The sequence below is a fragment of the Zeus faber genome, assembly GCF_960531495.2.
Source record: "Zeus faber genome assembly, chromosome: 1".
NCBI lineage: Eukaryota > Metazoa > Chordata > Actinopteri > Zeiformes > Zeidae > Zeus > Zeus faber.
In genome coordinates, this window is record NC_137193.1 from 52,894,956 (window position 1) to 52,916,777 (window position 21,822).

The 21,822-nt window shown below is 41.6% G+C and overlaps 2 protein-coding genes across 2 annotated transcripts; one reads left to right on the plus strand and one right to left on the minus strand.

Annotated features, from left to right (window-relative positions):
- Positions 1–287: 287 nt before the first annotated feature.
- On the plus strand, positions 288–14,365 carry jak3 (Janus kinase 3 (a protein tyrosine kinase, leukocyte); the record flags this gene model as incomplete). Its single annotated transcript, XM_079999615.1, has 23 exons — positions 288–498; positions 1,238–1,355; positions 1,832–1,949; positions 2,093–2,238; positions 2,576–2,882; positions 3,372–3,494; positions 3,592–3,749; positions 3,818–3,929; positions 4,652–4,832; positions 5,015–5,139; positions 5,735–5,869; positions 5,970–6,057; positions 7,881–8,002; positions 9,545–9,683; positions 10,044–10,195; positions 10,539–10,689; positions 10,852–10,982; positions 11,173–11,362; positions 12,117–12,241; positions 12,614–12,786; positions 13,007–13,124; positions 13,378–13,491; positions 14,219–14,365. 23 exons carry the CDS (start codon positions 288–290, stop codon positions 14,321–14,323), a joined length of 3,342 nt encoding a protein of 1,113 aa, XP_079855741.1. The 3' UTR covers positions 14,324–14,365.
- A 2,678-nt stretch (positions 14,366–17,043) lies between these two features.
- LOC307227903 (N-acetyllactosaminide beta-1,3-N-acetylglucosaminyltransferase 3-like) lies at positions 17,044–19,855 on the minus strand (the record flags this gene model as incomplete). The annotated part of the gene is given in 6 exon segments (XM_079997344.1): positions 17,044–17,111; positions 18,932–18,942; positions 19,094–19,131; positions 19,134–19,190; positions 19,192–19,314; positions 19,544–19,855. Coding segments are annotated over 6 exon segments (609 nt in total).
- Positions 19,856–21,822: the final 1,967 nt, after the last annotated feature.

A 21,822-nucleotide genomic window follows, 5' to 3' on the forward strand; every position in this document is an offset into this window, starting at 1 on the left:
CTTTAGTGAATGACTGAACACTCCCATTGCCTCATTCGGGTCAGGGGAGATTCTTAGTGGCCAACAGCAAACATAGAGCATTGTTTTGGGTTCCATATTTGACACCATTGACCCTCCCTTTTTCAAAAATGAAACAATATAATTTCAAGGTTCAAGTTCCGCTCCGATTTAGTTCAAATTTCTGTTCCCAAAACGAAATAGGTAATACCTTTAAATGAAATGAAAGGATATAGCTATTAAGTTGTAGATTTAGGCTGCTGACATTAATTTGGCCCACAGAGGTTCCCATGGATCTCACCGAGGAAGAGTCCGCTCCTCTGGTCAACTGGGACACGGGGGACTGTGGTCCTGACGTGCACAGGTCCAGATCCAGCACTGCAGCATCCATACAAGTCCACCTGTACTTCACCCCCACCACTAAGAACGCGGCCACCATCCACATACGCTCTGGCCAAAGGTCAGCGGAGAATGTCTGCATCCAGGCAGCACAGGAATGTGGTGAGACTCCCAAAATGAGCTTGCATGGCTGGTTTCATCATCAGTAAATCAGTATTTTTGCCGACCCTAGTGCCTAAGTTTCGAAAAACTCAGTGTCACAGCTCATGGCTGTTCCAGGATCTCAAATGATATGAGCTTTGATCAGTCCTCTAAGCTAATCCAACCATCAAAGACATCTCAACGTTAGGGAACAAGTGTATATTGTTTACTGTTGACATTAACATCAGATATGTGGTGGCAATGTTGACTGCTATTTCTGATCAAGAATGTTTTACAATTAATCATGATTTTTTTGGTTTATGCTATATCGCCATTTTTTTTTATTATTAACTGTTTGTTATTATGCTTTTATATATTGTTTATTGGTCATTTTTGAGTTTCTTCACATTTCTTTGTAAATGTTCAGTTTATTGCATATTGCCAATTTATTTATATTTGATTCTATTCATTTATTATTAGAGCCTATTATATTTTATGTGAGCTGCTGAAACACTGCAATTTCCCTCCAGGGAGGAATAGAGTATGTATCTATCATTTACTTATGGGTTTCTTATTCTTGTCAATATATTTTTCCTAAGCTACCCATTGTGTTCCTTTGTTGATCCTCGCATCGCCCCAGTTCCTCCTGGTGTTCTCAGAGCCTGTCATGTCCTGCCATGTCCACTCACTTTAGAATGACCTGATGATCCTCCCATGAAAACCAAAGGGCTAAAGCATTGTGATGGCGATCCTTCCACAGGAATCCTCCCTGTCTACCAAAGCCTCTTTGCATTGGCAACGTCAGATCTCTCCTGTTGGTATCATCCAGCGCACATCTTCCACCCTGACGAAAACATCCAAGTTCACTTCAGAGTCAGGTCGGTGAGAAATCGGTTTTCTCTTTGACTTACATTCTTTTGGACAGTCAAAGCAATACAAAACAATTAAAAAATATAGAATACAATATATTAATGACACATTTGCAGGAAATATAAAATTCCATGCACTGGAAAATACATTGGTGAAATTGAGAAAAAAGTTTAGAACAACCTAATGCATTAAGAACGGTTACTACCACATATTACCACACCTCCGAGAAGCAGTTTTCTGAAAGCTCAAAATGTAGTATTGTAATTGTATACACAGTTTTATTAACACAGTGAAACTGTGCTGTTTCTGAGCTGTTTCTGTACAAGTTGCGGATATTAAGTTTTGCTTCTTTGATGGCTTTCCATTCTGTGCGTTTATGTGATGAAAGCTGTTTTGTTTCTTGCAATCATGTATTTATTGTTATTAAGCAACAATGGCATGATGGTTGATGGACTTTCTATCCGACTGTATATGGATATTGAAGGTTTTTCTTTGGCAACTGGTTCGGACAAGGGTCCAGGACATCCTACCGTTACAGTCTGACCAGAGACATAGTTAGTCCAGTGCTGGACTACTGCGTCCTCGATTATCTCTTTGCCCAGGTAAATAGCTCATAAAATGCAAAAAAAAAAACAAAAAAACGTGCATCAAGCCAATTGCATAATTATGTGGACTTTGGTCATTTCAGACCCTATCCTATGACTGAATTTGTCAGATTGCTCTTTTGTTTTGGTGCATATTGTAGCTGCGTAGTGATTTTGTGGCTAGCCAGGCTGGGGTCTCCCCTCCGCTCACTGCCCAGGAGGAATGCCTTGGACTGGCCGTGCTTGACTTGTGGAGGATGGCGAAAGAACGACACCAGAGCGTGAGAGAGCTCTGCAAGACTGTCAGGTATTGGAACGGAACACACACGAGAGTTAAGGGAAAAATAACATTGCCACTAATTTAAGAAAATGAATAATGGTAAAATCAACCCAAGTACAATGGGATAAGTCAGTCAGTAAGTCAGTGGTGTGAGTGAGTGGGTTAGTGAAACATGATGAGATGGATGTTGTATGCCAGAAAACAAACAACCCAAGGTCAGACACATTGAAAGAACAGGCTGGCCCTTTCAAACTTATCAAACAAACCAAATCAAACCATGGTGACCATTTCCTATTTATATTTCTGCAAAAGCAAATATTGTCTTATTCAAAAAGTAGATATCTCCTGAATCCTTCATCCTCAGCTACAAATCCTGCCTACCGAAGATCCATTGCCGTGACATCCAGAGACGAAATCGCTTGGATCGCTTCCGCATCCGAAACACACTGAAGCGCTTCCTGAAAAAGCTCGGCAGCTGCTCGATGGATGAGCATAGCCTCAAGCTGAAGTACCTGATTGAACTGGCCAGCATTGAACCCTCTCTTGGCAGTGAGACCTTTGAGGTGCATCATTCAAGCTTGCACCAATCCAAGGAGACCACCCTCCTCCTGGTGCGGGTGTCTGGAGAGGCAGGGATCTTCACCAGCTTCGATTCTCTCGAGAACAACCAGGTATGTTCCTGGTCTCACTATCAAATACTAAACCATTCATTACAACCACAAGATACAATATGTGAGGGATAACGTGCAACCAGCTGTTCATTATCAGAAAAGAATGACAAAAAATTTGTGATAATGACCGGCTAGCTGCACATTGTTATTACACGGCTACTTAGTAAATAAAAGAAAATATACTGAATATTTTTTTTATATTAACTAGCATACCTAGTTAACGACCTTTCGCTAGGAAAAATAGTTCCACAACAACATGGCTACCACTGTAAAAATGTAGTGAACTATTCGCTCTACAGTGATACAAGGGATGTGAATCCAAGTGGTTGCCTGTAAACATGGTCATTATTGACAAACTGGTCATTATTCAGAAATACTTAACTGCTGATTGCTGCTACAGAACAATCAGAATCATGTATTCCACAGAGCTGTATAATAATAGAATACAAGGTTTACTGACCAATAATCGACAAACGTCCTTTATTCAAGGAGTGGCAGAGGTTCTGCGACTTTCAGGAAATCATTGCTATCAGTGTAAAGAGGGTTTGCCACGAGCAGGTTCCTCAGGACAGCAGAATGGTGATCGTGACCCGCAGAGACGACATATGCTTGGTATGGGAAACTTTTGACATCTGAAAGTAAAACTTTGGCATTGAATAAGAGGAAGAGAGACACATGTTTGCTTTGAGTTTTATTATCCGCACAACAGGAAGCCAAGTTTCCGAGTCTGAAAGAGGCTCTTTCCTTTGTGTCGCTGGTGGATGGATACTTCAGGCTGACCACGGACTCGTGCCACTACTTCTGCCAGGAAATCGCCCCGCCCAGTCTCCTGGAGGCCATCGAAAACCACTGCCACGGCCCCATCACGTGAGTTAACATTTTTTTAAATCACTGTTTCATATGATTTTTGGACTTAAACCTGTTCTTTCCAATAGGTCAGAGTTCGCTATCAACAAATTGAAGAAGTCAGGGTTGAAAGAAGGTGCCTTTGTACTCCGTCAGAGTCCCATCGACTACAACAACTTCTTCCTCACTGTCTGCGTTCGGGTAAATGGCTTCATTATATGAAATGTGAGGGCAATACTCAAACATGCAGAAAGAAACTCCATTTTAAGGTGCACAAAGTTGAAAAGTTGCCATATTGACTATGTAGGGGATAATGTAAAGCCAGCCGGTGGTTATCACAAAATAATCCCCAACAGGGTGATCACTCTGAAGGGGGTTATTTTGTGATAATGACCGACACGGCTTCTTACCAAATAAAATAATACATTGAGACAGAATATTGATTTGAAATGATTATTTAACTAGTATGACTAGTCTAGTACACGTAGCACAGTGGCGCATTCAGCGGCTGCTAAGCTTCTACTCCTTAGCTTCCGAAAAGAAAAACAAGTTCTTCTTCCTTGTAGTTTCTATTTAGCATCACAAGATGTTGCAGTGAGCTAGTGTTAGCATTAGCATGTAGCAAAGTGATAAATCCAGGTGCAGAAGTGTTTGGCCATGACAATGGTCATTGTTTACAGACAACAATGGTTATTCAGAAATAACTAGCCACGATTTGCAGCTATTGACCAATCAGAATCGAGTATTCCACACATCCTGTAAAAGCAAACGTAAAATAAGTTGCTTCAGCTAATGGACTCTTTCCATCTCCATGCATGTCTATGATCTATTTATTTCTCTAGTCAAATCAAGTCAAACCTGTTTTGGGCAAATGTTAATAAAACATTCAAAAAAACGTAATAAATTCCCCTCTTTTTTTACAGAGCTCACTTGGACTTGATTATAAAGACTGTCTCATTACTAAGAATGAGCACTACAGTCTTCAGGGTGTATCAACAGATTTTTTTCGTCTTAAGGAACTCACCACATTTTACCAACACAACAAGCTGCTCCTGGCCGACGTCCCGGTCAAGCTCAAATGCTGTTGTCCACCCAGCCCAAAAGGTCGATTTTCTGTGTGGTCTTATCCAATATTTGATATTATATCGTGATCCACCTGAAACCCAACCTTGTCCATCACTTTAACAATGATAGATTTGTTTGCCTTCTAATCTGTGATGTGATTTAACCTTCTCCCCCTTTTTAATATGATTCACACCATTCCCTTTTTCCTCTTCTAACTCCAGAATTCACAAATCTAATAATTTTACGCAACGGCAGTTCTGTAGAAACACAAAGTTCCCCAACCTCCGAAAGCAACAAATTCAGCCACATCGAATTCCACATGATCAAATATGAAACTCTGACATGGGTGAGTAGAAAACAGTGAAACGTACCACTACTGCTTTTTGTTGGTATTGTTTTTAGTACTGTCATTCATTCTTCTGTTCCTGCAACTTTACTGTTCACAGTTCCTGCAACAAATTATTATAATTATCATATATATATATATATATATATATATAAAAACACATACTGTATATACATATATACATTGTTTAAATATCATTTATGTATATAATTCACAAAATTTTTATTATATGTTTGTTTCTTATTGTGTATTTATACTTTTTTATATTTATAAGATAACATCTGATAAAACTTTATTGATACCTGTGGGGAAAATCAGGTGTCATAGCAGCAAAAAACAGTGCAAGTCAAGAAAGGGATAAAAAGTAAAAATATATAGAAACAGAAGAAACAGTATAAAATAAGATAAAAAAATATCATGCTGTATATACACATCTACACTATCCACGGGGCTAATTTTTTCCTTTTTTGACTTATGTCCCCATAAACTGCTATTGCTAGATTGCACCAGATCTAGTAGAAAATGTTACTCGTGAGTGGTCAAAAAGTTGTTCTTTTTTTCTCTGCATCCTGTGCGTGTCCCCGGTCCCTGGCAGGAAGAATGCCTCGGCCAAGGCTCCTTCACCAGGGTCTTCAGAGGGACCAGGGCGGACACAAGGGATGGTGAGAGACACGTCACCGAAGTCCTGCTGAAGGAGCTGGACGTCCACCACAAGGAGAACTGCTGGGAGGTGCGTTTATATCTTGGAAAATACCACGATATTACATATTTTTGATTGCAAGTGCATGTTTTCATATGCTTTTCTAATCATTTTATTTTCCCTTCCTTAGTTGTTCTTTGAAGCAGCCAGCTTAATGAGCCAGATTTCCCACAAACACCTCCTCCATGTGTATGGTGTGAGCGTTCATGGAGCAAACAGTAAGCCTTAAAAAACTAAAACAAAAACACATGTGTAGCTTAAGAAGGAGGATGAAGATAGGGCATTGAACTTTTGACCTATCCATATTGGTATTGTTTATTCATTTGTGTTTAACCTGTATAATAAACAAATAAATGTCGAAATAAGGGGTCTTAAACTACAGGCCCGGGAGACAATTTAATGTGGCCCGCTACATGGTGATATTATACTGTATTGACAAATCTGGCCCGCAGATATTTTTTTCAAATTCCAATTCTTAATTAATCCACACTTAAGTGTACTTAATGTTTTTGAAATGTAAAACTGAATTAAATACAGGGCTAGAGAGGGCTATTTCTAACAGGATTATGAGGCAATTCACCAATGTGCGGGGGAAAACAAAACAAAACAAAATCCAAAAATAGACCGGTTTTTCCATGAAGTTCAACACGGCCCTCCTAGAAGCTGATAACCTAGCCAGTGGCGCCTCGGTCGTTTGAGTTTGAGACCACTGATCTAAATGTAAAATATCAGGCATCCAATTAAGTTTCTTTATTGAGTAACAAAAACAAATATTACTGAAGGGCACATGAGAGAATTGGAAATCCTAAAATCCAATAATAATGACAATCAAAGAGTAGTGATATCTAAAAAATATATATATACGTTCTGTGGGCCTTTAAATAGGGATTATTGAAATTTAGGAGATGCGAAATATGGAAACGTGGAACCAAACAACAGTTAAGAATAGGAAAGAAAAGACAAAAGAAAATATATAAGCAATAAAAGCAAAAAAGATACCCATAATCATGCATATGTATATACGGTATTTCCAGTATGCAACAGAGTATGCACAGTGTTCTAACAGGGAATAATAATAATAATAATGAATATAGCTGCAGGCAGCAATACACAGTCCAGTTTATTCGTTTTAGGTACATATTACAGTTTCTTGGTTTTGGTGAAATGCATCACAAGTTACCAACATCAAACATCGTGGAGTTACGTCCATAGTACATTTTGTAGAACATTGTGACTGACCTTGAGGACTGGATTTTTGGATAAAGGCTTCTTTATTGTCTTAGATTTTTCTTTGTAACTTTGTTATTACTTTGCATAACAATAATAATAAATAAATTGTATTTCATAAATATAATAAATAGATGTTAGTTGTAATTAGTACTTTATTTTTTCTGTTAACACTCTACAATTGGAATATTCAGTGTAATAAATTATTTGTCTATGTTGTAATGCAGACAACATTTATGGAACTTTAACATAAATTTGTCATTAGTATTATTATGGAATAATAATGGATGGAATGGCTTGTCTCTGTAATAACAATCTAAATTTAGAGGGTTTTTCAGTGGAATCCGCTCCATATGTGGATCGATTTGGATGAAACTTCAACCACAAGATGTTTGTGACAGCACTGTCCAAACAAGACTTGAACCGTGTTCTTGTATTATGCCGAAGTTGGTGTTCCAGAATTTTTGTCTGAAAAATGACAATAGGGCTATCCCTATTGGGTGGGCTACGGGCTGGACCCCAAATAATGTACAGTGCAAGGGCCACAAGTGTAGTGCAGATGCACATATGCACATATACAATCTATATTGAATAGGTATGTAGTGGTAGTGTTTTTTTCCCCTCAAAATGTTTCCTTGAAATGTTGTGGAAAACTCTGGTAAGGGCCACTTGGAGCTGAAATGTATGACAACCACTGGCCTGAGCCCGTTCTCTTCTATTTGATTTAATGAGAGAAAAGCATGGCTGACTTTGTCGTAAGTTTGAAGTAGTGGTTACAGACACAGAACTCCATTTAGCCTTCCCTGCCTTTCAGACATCATGGTGCAGGAGTTTGTCAAGTATGGGGCCCTCGACCTTTACCTGAAGAGACACTCCATGTCAGTGAGCTGGAAACTTGACGTAGCCAAGCAGCTCGCATCAGCACTCAACTTCCTGGTGAGACCGACCTGCTGAGCGATCAATACTATAGGCACTGATTCTACCCTCCATCACAGCACCACAAAGCTCCGCCCACTATGTATACCTCTACCTATGTATACCTCTACCTATGTATACCTCTACCTATGTATTCCTCTACCTATGTATACCTCTGCCAGTGTCTCTATGTATACCTCTATCTATGTATACCTCTATCTATGTATACCTCTATCTATGTATTCCTCTACCTATGCATACCTCTACCTATGTATACCTCTATGTAAGTATTCCTCTACTAATGTATACCTCTACCTATGTCTGCCTATATCTATGTATACCTCTATCTATATACAGTATACCTCTACCCATGTATACCTCTATCTAGGTATATCTCTATGTATACCTCTACCTATGTATACCTCTATCTATGTATACCTGTATCTAAGTATACCTCTACCTATGTCTACCCCTACCTTTGTATACCTCTATTGATGTATACCTCTACCTATGTGTACCTGTATCTATGTATACCTCTACCTATGAATACTTCTACCTATGTACAGTATACCTTTACCTATGTATACCTCTGCCTGTGTCTCTATGTATACCTCTATCTATGTATACCTCTACCTATGCATACCTCTATCTATGTACTGTATATCTCTATTTATGTATTTCTCTACTTATGTATACCTCTACCTATGTATACCTCTATTTATGTATTCCTCTACTTATGTATACCTCTACTTATGCATACCTCTATCTATGTATATCTTTATGTATACCTCTTCCTATGTATACCTCTATCTATGTATAGCTCTATCTATGTATACCTCTACCTATGTATACCTCCATCTATGTATACATCTACCTATGTATACCTGTAACGGCCAGAGCTGCGGAGACTCAAACAAAGGTTTAACAAAGGAGCTTTATTGTGAGTCACTGTCGTGACAAAGGGTGAGAACCGGTCAGGCAGGATCAGGCGGACGGGTCCTGGAAGGTGGGACCGCTGGATGGGACAAGGCCAGATAGGGCAGGGACGATGTGGACAAGGAAGGAGGGATCCAGGTTTCCGGACGGGGGGTCAGTAAGCCAGGCTTGACGAGGCAGGACGGGAATGGCTTGGACGTGGAAGGGAGAAAGGCAGGTAGCATGGTGACTGCATACACAAATTCTCAGAACTTACAAGGAGCCGCGAGAGGTACTAACTGAGTTAGATTAGCAGACGATCTGGCAATGAGTGATGAGAGACGAGAGATAGACCACAGGTATGTGGGACGGTGCAGGAGGAAGGAGTGGCAGAGGGGACCAGGAAGGGGTTAGCTCCAGGCGACCTGTCCATGATAAACGAGACAAGCGGCTCCTAGTGGGGCTAGGAGGCTGTGGGCGTGACAATACCTCTATCTATGTCTACAACTATGTATGTATACCTCTACCTATGTATACCTCTACCTATGTACACCTCTGCCAGTGTCTCTATGTATATCTCTACCTATGAATATCTCTCCCTATTTATACCTCATGTATAGTGTTCCTTCCACGTTGTTGTGATGGCAGGAAGAAAAGAACATCGTCCATGGAAACATTTGTGCTAAAAACCTGTTGCTGGCCAGAGAAGGTGACGCAGCAGAAGCCATTTCTCCGTTCATCAAGCTCAGCGACCTGGGCATCAATAGGGCGATGCTGGGCACAGATGGTGAGAAAGAGAGAGAGAGAGAGAGAGAGAGAGAGAGAGAGAGATCCATCCATCCATTTTTACATGAAATGAGGAGAAACTCTCCGTTTTTAATACCTGTTTTTTGAAAGCCACTAAGGTGTTCCCATGTTTTTCATGCTTGTGTTGCAACTCAAAATATCACAACAAACACAAGTTCCTGTGAACTTTACTGAACTGTTCTTCACTACAAATTGTACGCTGCATAAGTTGGTGTTTGTGTGTGTGTGTGTGTGTGTGTGTGTGTGTGTGTGTGTGTGTGTGTGTGTGTGTGTGTGTGTGTGTGTGTGTGTGTGTGTGTGTGTGTGTGTGTGTGTGTGTGTGTGTGTGTGTGTTTTCTAGTGGTCTTGGACAGAATCCCCTGGGTGGCCCCTGAGCTGCTGGAGGAGCCAGGCGGCCTGACTCTGGAGTGTGATAAGTGGAGCTTCGGCACCACACTGTGGGAGATCTTCAACAATGGCAGTGCTCCCCTGCCGAGCTGGGACCTGGACAAGGTGAGCCAGATGCTGAGTTGGATGCTAAAGATTAGTTCATGGTTTGGGAAACTCTGAGCAGTTTAAAACAAGGGCCGTGAAACCAGGCGGAGAGGTGGCTCTCGATGACAAGTGTCATTATTAACATTAACGGTCATTATTCAGAAATAACTACTGACCGCTGATTGCAGTTATTGACCAATCCCTGCAATAAAAGGCCGATAAAGACCCTAACAATATAACAAACTCAAACATCAAGGAAATTGGTACTACAAAACAATAACAAGAATCCATGCATATAACAGCGTCAGTAACTATATGTGTGTTTCTTTGTGTGTCAATGTGTTGGATTTTAACATTGCAGAAGCGTCAGTTCTATGAGACCTTCCAGCAGCTGGTTCCCTCCCAGTGGACTGAACTGGCTGAACTGGTCAGCCACTGCATGGACTACCAGGCAGTTCTCAGACCGTCCTGCCGCAGTATTATTCGACAGCTCAACAGCCTCATCACCTCTGGTGAAAAGACAATTCTCCAAATAAAACCAGATAACCACCACATACAACACACTGCCACCTCTTACAGAAGGGTTTATTGCACACTCACTTTAAAATTGTCATAACAGATTGTGTTATACTCCATGCAACTGAGCCCATTGCTGTTTTTTTATATTTTAACAGATTATGTTATACTCCAAGCAAATGAGCCCCTGTCCCAGAGGGACTGTGTTTGGAGAGCCTCCTACACTACTCTCCAGGACCGCACTCTGTTCGAGGAGCGGTACCTACGATACACCTCTCAGCTGGGAAAGGTGAATAGAGCCCTAATGACCAATGACAGCATTGGTCAAACTATAGATGAGAAAATAAAATAAAAATATATAAATTATCTATCTATCTATCTATCCATCTATCTATCTATCTATCTATCTATCTATCTATCTATCTATCTATCTATCTAACCATCTGTCTAATTCTAGTTTTTAATTTAAATATCTCCAGGGGAACTTTGGCATTGTGGAGCTGTGTCGCTACGATCCCATGGGGGACAACACAGGTGAGCTGGTGGCGGTGAAGCGGCTGCAGCCCAACCAGCGGTCCACCCTGCAGGACTTCAGCCAGGAGATCCACACCCTGAGCGTCCTGCGCTGTGACTACATCGTCCAATACCGAGGTGTCTGCTACGGCACGGGTGAGATACGCTCTCCATCTTTTTTCTGCCAGGCCACACTTTTTATGGAATGGAATAACTCCCACACTTTACACAACACTGCACCACTATTCTGTCAACCACCAAAAACATCAGAAACACTGTGATTATTATTGTGGTCTACTAATAGTTAGTGATGTAAGACTCGTGAACGATTGGTTCATTGCAAAAAATATATATTTGAAATGACTCAGCAGTCTGGAGTTCCTCCGACAAAAGAATGGGGGAGTGAGTAAATATTTGCCTCACAAATAATCTGAAAATAGTCACTGAGGACTAAATGAAAGTCCAAGGAAAAAAGGGATTTGGCAAAACAGTATTGAATGAGATTTATACTTTTGACCAAACTTTTACCACTTTTACAATTTTGACCAAATTAAATGACTCTTGTGAGAATTCGGTTCACAACTCAAGCTTGCCTAACACCGAATGTGTCATCGCATGTGACAGTCGATGAACTGCGTTTGAGTTTCCCATCACAAAATGAGATGGACATTGACTATGTTCCATGAATGAGAGTTTAAAAGTTTAAATGGTTAAAGTCTAATGGTTTAAGATAGATAGATAGATAGAGAGATAGATACATACATACATACATACATACATACATACATACATACATAGAATAGAGGGGAAATAGAGGAAGAGGAGAACAGGGCTCAAAGAGATGAGTTTTGAGGCTTCAGCTCAATACAGGAGGCGTCCTGAGGCGGGTGTTCTCTCGATCCATCACCAGGTCGCCTCAGTGTGAGCCTGGTGATGGAGTACATGCCCTACGGCAGCCTGATGAGCTACCTGGAGAAGAACGCTGCTCACCTGGACGTCCGGCGGCTGTTGCTCTTCGCCTCTCAGATCTGTAAAGTATGACTCAAGCAGAAGTTTGTCGTTAAAGCGGTAATACGTGAGATTAATTTTGTGTTTAAAAGATAGTTTTAAAATATTACTCCAATATTTATTTAGCTGTTATAAGAAACAGCCAGTCAATGTATTTGGGTTATGTATGCGGCCCTCCTATGTTCTTCCTATATACAGGTATATCTTCCTATATATATTTTTGTTGATGGTGGCAGGGTCCGCCACCCCGACGGCAAGAAGGCTTTGATTGAGCTTGTGCAAGAAGTGAAAACATTCGCAAAATATCCGCATCTCACAATGAATTAAACAAAAATGTATCGATTAGAAGAAGGCAAACTTTTTGGAAAAGAAAGTGTGTCTCATCTATCTCTACCCTAGGGAATGGAGTATCTGCAGAGCATGCGCTACGTGCACCGGGACCTTGCGGCAAGGAACATCTTGGTGGGCAGCGAGTTCCTGGTCAAGATCGCAGATTTCGGCCTCACCAAGATCATCCCGTACGACAAGGAGTACTACAGAGTCACACAGCAGGGGGAAAGTCCCATCTTTTGGTAGCTGTCCATTGAATTTCTCTCCAATTTTTTGTCTTCAAAAAGTCCACTTTTAAGTAACCAAGTGTGAGAGATGCACAGCTCCTTCTCCGTATACCGCTTGATTTACTGATATGTATCATTATTTACTGAAAAAAACCTAGTTTGATCTTACTTTTTTAATAGGAATCCCAATTCATGCCATGTAGCTCCATGCCCAACCCTCGGCGCTCTGTTTCAGGCATGCCCCCGAGTCCATCGACGATTCCAAATTCTCCCACAAGTCGGATGTCTGGAGCTTCGGCGTGGTTCTGCATGAGCTCTTCTCCTACTGTGCAAAAAGCCACAACCCCAAAAGAGTACGAGTGGTTAAATTTAATGTTGCACAAAAATATGATGATGATGATGATGATGGATGAAGGTGTTTGACTAAAACTAAATAACTTCCACTTTGTCAAGATTTGCAGTCTTGTTTATCTCCACTACTGCTTCCTCTCCTCTTCTCTTTTTATTCTTTATTTAGCTTTATTCTCCGTCTCCGAACTTCCCAGTAGGGGATCCAGTAGTTCCATCTGATCTGCTCTGATCTGCTTTTGTTGCTTTGTGTCGAAGCTGTACATGCAGGAAATCGGAAACAGTATCCAGGGTCTGTCCATCTTCATGCACCTGTTGACCATTCTGCAGGACAACTGGAGGCTGCCAACCCCTCCAAACTGCCCCCCAATGGTTAGTAAGTCCACCCAAAAACTCAGCAGAAAAAAAACTAATCAGCTTTAAGTGGGTGGTACGCTACAAGCCAATAAAAGCCACCAGAAAACACATAGGATTGTTTGTGAACCCTTTCAAAGACATCCAAATCACAATCAAAATATGTTTATTCCGCCGAGGATATTTACATATATGAGGAATTTGTTGCAATACTACACAGAATAAATTGTAGGTATAGGTATAATGTACCTATACCTATAATTTATTCTGTGTAGTGTATTCTGTCTGTAATAATTCCGTCCATAGTAATAATTTATACCTTATATTATAAGGTATAAATTATTACTATGGACGGAATTATTACAGTGTCTACAATGTTATTACAACATTATTTGATGGTGGATCATTTTGCTCAATAAATCAATGAATTCTCAATGATTCTGATTTTTAGGACTTAGAATTATGAAGATCCGATCACATTTTAGGTCAAATGTATACAGAAATTCTTAAGTTTCAGGGATGATATGCTACAATACTACATTTTATTGAAACAAGTAAAATATTTAATTATATGTAACTAGTAAGTCCCTTGTACGGTTCACAATATATTTTGACCCCTGATTGGGTCTTGGTTCCAATTAAGCTTTCCAATTCAGTCTTAACATAAAGGCTGTTCACTATGAAGTTCCATGTTTGCCTCAAATTTGTGTGTTTTCATAGATATTTGTGTCTTTCTCCCCCTCAGGTGTATGCTATGATGAGACGCTGCTGGGCGTACGATGCGGAGGAACGCCCGTTGTTTTCCGTCCTGGGTGACCAGATAGAGGACATCATACAGGAGGACATATAGGAATAGCAATGTATGGGAATGGGGAGGTGTCAAATTAAAAAATTAAACAACAAAAAAACATTGATCACCATTTAAGATGTGAGGTAAAGTACAAACTGGACGTTTAACCCCCCTGTTTAAACCTGTGTTAGTTCAGTGAATTCAGTTTTAAAAGGTGAAATGGACGGAATCTTTTCAGGAGAATGTATGAAAGATCAAGATCAAAATTGCCACGCTGTATTTTTTCATCTAATCATATATGTGGTACATGTATGTGTATTCGTTAAAACAATGTCTTGAAACTGACTGAAATACACCAAAACCAATTAAAGACATCACATAAATGACATAAAAGCCAAACACAGACTGTGGTTGGTCCTAGTTAGTTATAGAGTATATTGTTTATTATACTGTTTATTTCTTAGGTTTATTTCATTCCTTTTTTTGTACAGTTTTAGGTTTATATTTATTGGTTATCATGAGTTTTATTGATATATTTGTCTTTTTTTTTATTATCAATTATTGGGTAGTGGGTTTATTGTTAATTGTTAAGGTTATTATGTACTGCAAACTTATTTTTGATGCCTATCTATCTATTTCCAACGAAAAACAAATTAAACTACTGGAGTTTCTAACTTTGACATTCTTGTTTGGTTTCAGAGATGACACGGGCAGAGCAGCAGTACATTGTGTGTACTTTGTGGCTCGGTGTTTCCAATGACTTTCCATTGGAAAAATCAATGGATTCGATCCATTGGTTTGGATCAGAGATAGGAAATCTGTGTTCATCATTTGTCAAATAGTTTCCTGCCCTACATCGCAAAGACATGAAGAATTACCATTTTAATGAGTTGAATCACATTTCCGATGTCAATTTGTATTGAACTTGTTTTAAAAAAAGAATTTAGTGTTGCAAACTAGCAAATGACAACATATTGATCTTAATTATCAAATGTGTTGGCAGGAGAGAGAGAGAGAGAGAGAGAGAGAGAGAGAGAGAGAGAGAGAGAGAGAGAGAGACAGAGAGAGAGAGACAGAGAGAGACAGAGAGAGACAGAGAGAGACAGAGAGAGAGAGAGACAGAGAGAGAGAGACAGAGAGAGACAGAGAGAGACAGAGAGAGAGAGAGAGAGACAGAGAGAGAGAGAGAGAGACAGAGAGAGAGAGAGAGAGAGTTCAGCATAAAATAAACTGATGTATCGAATACGAAGGAAAACTATGAATACATTTATAAGCTCTTCAATAATATGCCTATTGGTTATATTGATATAATTACATAGCTATAGCTATACATTTTGGGGATGTCTACATCACATCACATTACATGATGTCATTGATCATACGCTTTTGTCCAAAGCAACTTTCAATAAGTACATTTTGTTACAGCATCAAACCAACTGTTTGTCACAGTCACAACTAAACCTTCCCCAGGAATAAGCAGCACTAGTAGAGGTTGCTTTAATTTAACGGGAAAGTAAGTTAGAAAGTAAAGGGAAAATAGATACTCACAAGATAGAGAGCTCTAGGTGTTGTTTGAAGGGATGGGTCTTCACAGACAACTATTTGAGAAGCAATCATTAGTAATGTGGAAATTATAGATCATTTTAATATTTTATTCTTAGTCTATGAAGTTCATTAAATGACATTTCTTTCAATGCAGTCTTAAAGGCAACATTTAACCCTATCACCATATTATGATAAAATTCAAGACAATATATGAATATATTGCCAATATATTACCAATCAAGCATTAATATAAACCATAAACTATTCAAAATATTTAATACAATCAAAATAGCTTTTTTCAATATAAATCGTGACAATAAATTATTTGAGGTCATGTATGGAATAAGTAGAAAACAAGTCTGGGGCTTTTTTTTTTAAATACACTGTTAAAATACAGTATGTAAGATAAATCAACCATAACAAAACAAACTTGTTACACAAATATACCGCACTATAAGGATTATAAGATTAATACAAAACCTAGTCTGATAAATTATATTATTGCACAATTCAATATGGGGGATTCATTTTAAATCTGATATTATGAAATATTGCAAATTATATTGTATAAAATTACACATATGGAACACAATAGCTAAAATGGCTTTAAGACAGACAGGTCAAAAACATTCACAGGTTCAAGTCCTGGTTTGATGCCAGGTGAGCTTTTGAAGTCTGGCAACAAAAGCGTGTGTTTGAAAGCACCCGGTGACCAAGACTGGGCGACCTGGCAGCCGGATGGTTCAGACACTACAGGTTCAAGTCCAGATTTTTTTCCACCCAAGTTCACCCAAGCACCCCTTGTTCCTTGAATTAAATGATTGGAGGAGTGCTGCATCAGGCTCAGTGGCCTGTTTGTGTGTTGTTGCATGGGAGTTTTAGTGTTGGAGGCCTTAACGTTTGGTGCCTAGAGAGCCTTTAAAAGCCAGGAACACAGGTGCGCGTTTAAAAGCGCCCAGGACCAGGTTCACGCATGAAGGCGATTTCATTCATTTCAAATAAAATAACAATGCAGTAGTCTGGTCGTCCATTTTGCAAGGATGCTGCTCATTTGCATAAAGTTGAAACCTGCTCAACTTTCCTTGAGGCCGTGAAGCCTTCAACGGTTGTCACTACGTCCATGCAGCTGGATGAAGCCGAGCTCCATTTGAAATGCATTGCAGCGCCCCGTCACCGGCGGTGTGACCATACCATTAGCCAACTGCCCCACTGTGTGGTTAAATGCTGTGTTACAGTTAGTAACTGCAAGCGCCGCTGTTGAATTTCTTCTGGGGCATGTTTGCTGGTCGGCATTTCAGCTCAGCTGAAAGGAATACACGAGCATCGTGAGACACATAATCTGGCTCGCGTCTTTACTCAACAACTTGCAACGCAAAATGCCTAGAATGTGAGCTGGGGGTCCGTGTGCCTTTTATCATTTTTGAGAACCTGCCTTCATTAATGTCTGCACGGGCCTGATCAGATGTCACAATTTGTGTTAGTAGGCCCATCAGAGACCCAAATGTATGCGCATGTATGTGCCCCCCATCGACAGCGGCAAATTGGCGAAAGCCGGGCTGGGTGTGTGTGCCCGCGGTGAGGGTCCCAAAAAATATTTGCACGGGGGCCCATCACCATCATGTTACGCCACTGAGCTCAAATGTATAAAAAGAGAAAACCAAAGTCAACCTACAGCATCTGCAGCTTGTAGGTTCAAACCTCAAACTTTTATCCCCCAGTCATGCTCAAGAGGAACCAGCGAAGAAGCCGGACCCTTGCAGGACTCCGTAGTGTGACAGGTTGAGATGCCCCCCTCACCCCGTGAACAGAGTCCAGCGTGGAGGCGACCTGTTTGCGTGAAAGCGTTGTGATCGTGGACCCGGAATGTGTCTGTGGAACTCCGCCGACCGGCCTGGTTTGACTCCCTCTCCGCCCGGCAGCCCGATCGCTCAAACAACAAATCCTGCTGCTGTGGGACTTGTCCCCCCTCTAGGACCCATTACTCAGCTGTAAAATACTCAAAAACATGATGGGGAAACATGGCTGGCTGAATGAGTGTGCGTCAAAAAGAAGTTAAGGCCATCACCATCGAGCCAGAAATGCAGAAAATAAGGAGGAATAAGTTAACCAGGAGTTTGTCCTGAACTAGTTTCCTCATCGACTTCAGTAGAGGAAACTTCTACTGAAAAGATTTGTTCATAATAATCCATTCACAACTCCCTCATTTCGGGCTTGATTATGACAACCAACGGCTGCTTATCACCTTAACAACTTATGAGCACTTTATCGCGTTACCCCTATCTGTGGAGCGAAACTAAATAGCATCTGAGAGAGGTGGATTAACTCATTTGTGCATTTTAATACATTTTTGCCACATCTCAAAAGCAGATGGTTTTTTTTGACCAGAGACATATACAGTATGAACCCCCAAAAGATATTGTGTTTTAGTTTGAATTTAAAGTTTAAACTAAAATATATATTTTGAGGTATATTAAAAATGACTTGATGGAAAAGGTCAAGAAATAGAGGCCCCGCTGTAGGGTTCAGGCTGTCCCAGCCCTGGCTCCAGTGAACAACTGAAATTGGCATCTGACCTGTGTGGACGAACTGAAGCGGGTGAGTCGCTTAATGAGCGTGTTGTTGTGGTGCCAGTTAATTAATTGTCTTACACACAGGAGTGGAAAGATCCCACCAGCATCAAGCAGCAAGCCGAAAAAAATGTGAGCTGCTGTATCACCTAATTTCACTCCAGGGATCAATAAAGTACTTATCTGTCCCTCTATCTATTTTTACTGCTACCAACCACAATAACACAGACAAAGCCAAGCCTCAATATTAAAGTTTAACTGATCAATTCATCTTTACTTTCTTAATTGCAGGGAATTAACCCTGGACAATTACTGCGTCAAGCCTCAACATTATTGCAGTGCAGAGAGCTAGGAGGAGAGCTTGCACACACACACCTCCACACTAACACTATATGCACACACACACACACACACACACACACACACACACACACACACACACACACACACACACACACACACACACACACACACACACATTATGGACACAGTCCTAATCCCCTTCATCATCATCATCATCATCATATTCATCATCTGGTAACCCCTCATAAATTACCATGGGTTATTCTAGATAGTGTGAATAACACGTTATAAACATTTTCATACTTAATTACACATGATTACTCTTTAGTTTAAGGTCATGTTTCTGGTGCCACATAATGTATATCTGAACCTAAAATCTGTGTACTAGTAGTTATACTAGAAATAAGAGTAATACTTATCCTTGTAATAACAAGGAATGTAGGAGTCAACTTTTTGGAGGGTATGTAATGTCCTGCAGTCTTGACGCCCATGTGGGACACAGACTTGAGTCTGTGCCTTCTCCAGGCACATCCCCATGTAGACGTCATCGATGGGAAGCAGCTCGATGGACTTGGACGTTTTGTATATGACCGTGGCCGTGTTACCGGACAGCAGGAATCCACCGCCACCGCAGTAAGGGGGTGTGGTGTGTGGATGGGTTGAGCAGCTACACGAGCAGCAGGTTTCAAACCCCATCCACACAATCACTCAGCATAGGAGCCCTGTCATGACATGTTCCATCTGCTCCTGACTAATTCCATCTAGCCTCCTCTCTACAATAAACTGGTGTTAACAACACCCCGTCGTCTGTGCCAGAGGGCCCTGAAAATGCCACATGGATGGCATGTGGTGGCGAAACTGCCACAGGGGGGTAGGACTCTGACTCCTGCACCTGAACAGGAACGTAGTACTTGTTGTTCAGTATTCGAATGGGCCCAACGTTCTGGATCAGGTGTCCAGTGAAGAGGTGCTTGCTGCCGTTGTGGTCCAGACTCTGGAGGAACTCTACCATGTTGTCGGTGTTGGCAAAGATGTCGTCATCGCCGTTTAGCCGAAATTGTGCGTGGGGACAGTTCAGTTCCATCCACTCCAGGAAGAGGACCTGCTTCAAGGTCAGGTTGAAGAAGGTGTCCTGAAAGAGAGCGCCGCCGGGTGCCTTCCGTGGACTGCTTGCCATTGTGGGTGTGGGTTGGGGTGTGGGGGGCGGCTGTTGGCCTTTTGCTTCTGCAGCGCAGCTTCTCTGCGGTGGGTGCCCCAGGTGCTGTTAGGCACACGGCCTCCCAGTGCCACTAGAGGCCGCCCTTGCCCCATCTGCAGCTCCCTACTCAAGCCTGATTGCACACACATGGGATCAATTACCTGCACAGTATTTAGTCCCAGCTTCCTAGTCATTCCTTGCCAGACCGTCAACTAGCCTTCCCAAGTTGTAGCGCTATCGGCTCCTTTCCAAGTTCCTAGTGCATATTCCTAGTTTATGGTTTATGTCTCGTTTTCCCCTTACTTGCTTGTCTCCTCTCATCGACCCAGTCTGTCTCTCCAAATCCAGCCAGCCCGGTTTACCTGCCTGTCTCCACTCGTCGACCAAGGCTGCCCGTCCATCTCCATCCAGCCTGGTTCCCCAGTCTCTCCACCCGGATCCTGGACCCCATCTCCTGGTCATCATCATCCCTCCCCTTCCCTGCTCCATCTCTACCTGGGTCCCCCCGGCCAGCTTCACCATCCCGGCTAATAAACATCCTTTGCCTGCCTTCCGTCTCCCTGTGTTGTGCGTTTGGGTCTCTCCCAGTTCTGGTCGTGACAGGTGCTGGAGGTGGCGGAGGGCCTGTATACCTGGCGGCCCGCCGGCTTCGCCGGGGGGGGGGGTGTTACATCGAGGTGCCCCACGCTAGGCACATGCTGCTACGTGTATGGGCACTTGGCACTCACGCCGGACGGGGCGTTTGGTCGGCTGCGGTGGGGCGGGCCTTCCCCTTGTGGGCGTGGGGGCCCTGCCGGCTCGTGGGGCGGGCGGCTCGGGCGGGGTGTCCCAGATGGCCCAGGTTCTGTGCTCATGTTTTTGTGTAAATGTTGTTTGTTTCTATGTTTATTTGTCTCACCCGTGGTGATTCTCCCCCTCTGGGAGTAGTGATCAGTTGTTTGTAGACCCAAACATGATAAATAGTTCTCCAAAGAGGGGGGTCGGTGGTGGTTCTCTATAACCAAAAACTGTGCTCTTGTCATTCTTCAAGTCATCCACAGGACAGAGTTATTGCAGCAGTTCTTGATGATTCAAGAATTTAATAAAGAGTTGCATTGCAGGTTGTGAACTTGAACTCCACTTGCAGACTAAATCTGTCCAGGATGCAATGGCATACAAATACTCTGTGTTGTATGCCCAGCATGCTGACAGCATAGGTTAAAAAAAAAAAAGTATTCCGTGGGACCTCTTATCGCTCATAGTTCCCTGGGGAGGACTTAATGACCAGCCAAAGGAAGATGTCTAGGGATTGATCAGCCCCTCCGCATTTGTTGGGAAGATCGAGCAGGATTGGGAAGTGCCGACAGTGACGGTGGTAGAGGAAGTGCTGAATGTGACTGGGGAGAGAGGAGAAGCCTACAACGTTGGCAGCAGACACATTCTGTTTACAACGTGGCCAGGGGAAAACTAATGAACTGCTGTTGCTGGTTGTCTTCTTGTGAGTGACTCTGTCTGTTGTTCTCAACATGTTGTTGAGAATGTATTTCTCTTTTAGATATTTGTCCTTCATGACAATTAAGGCTAAGCACAGAGCCCCCATCAGCCAGAACGCCACTGCCTGAATTTGAAGGCAATGCCTGCTTCCCATCATTGATACTCTGTAATAACAAAACAGAGAAAAAAATACATCATTTTCACATCAGCAATTCTCAGTCACCTTCCAGAGAGCTCTGATGGAGTTAGATTAACAATTCACATTGTGGTCACCGGTGCGTATGAGACAAGTTCCATACGTCATAATCACTCCGCAGTTTCCTACTGACTGTTTCTCTGAAAGTCTGAGCGGCACAAAAGTAAAAGGGGACCTATTGTGGAAAAAACTAGAGATGTTAAAATAAGGATGTTGATAATAAACTGTTTACCGTTACAAGAAGACAAGTAGAATTTAGACCAATTAATACTATCAG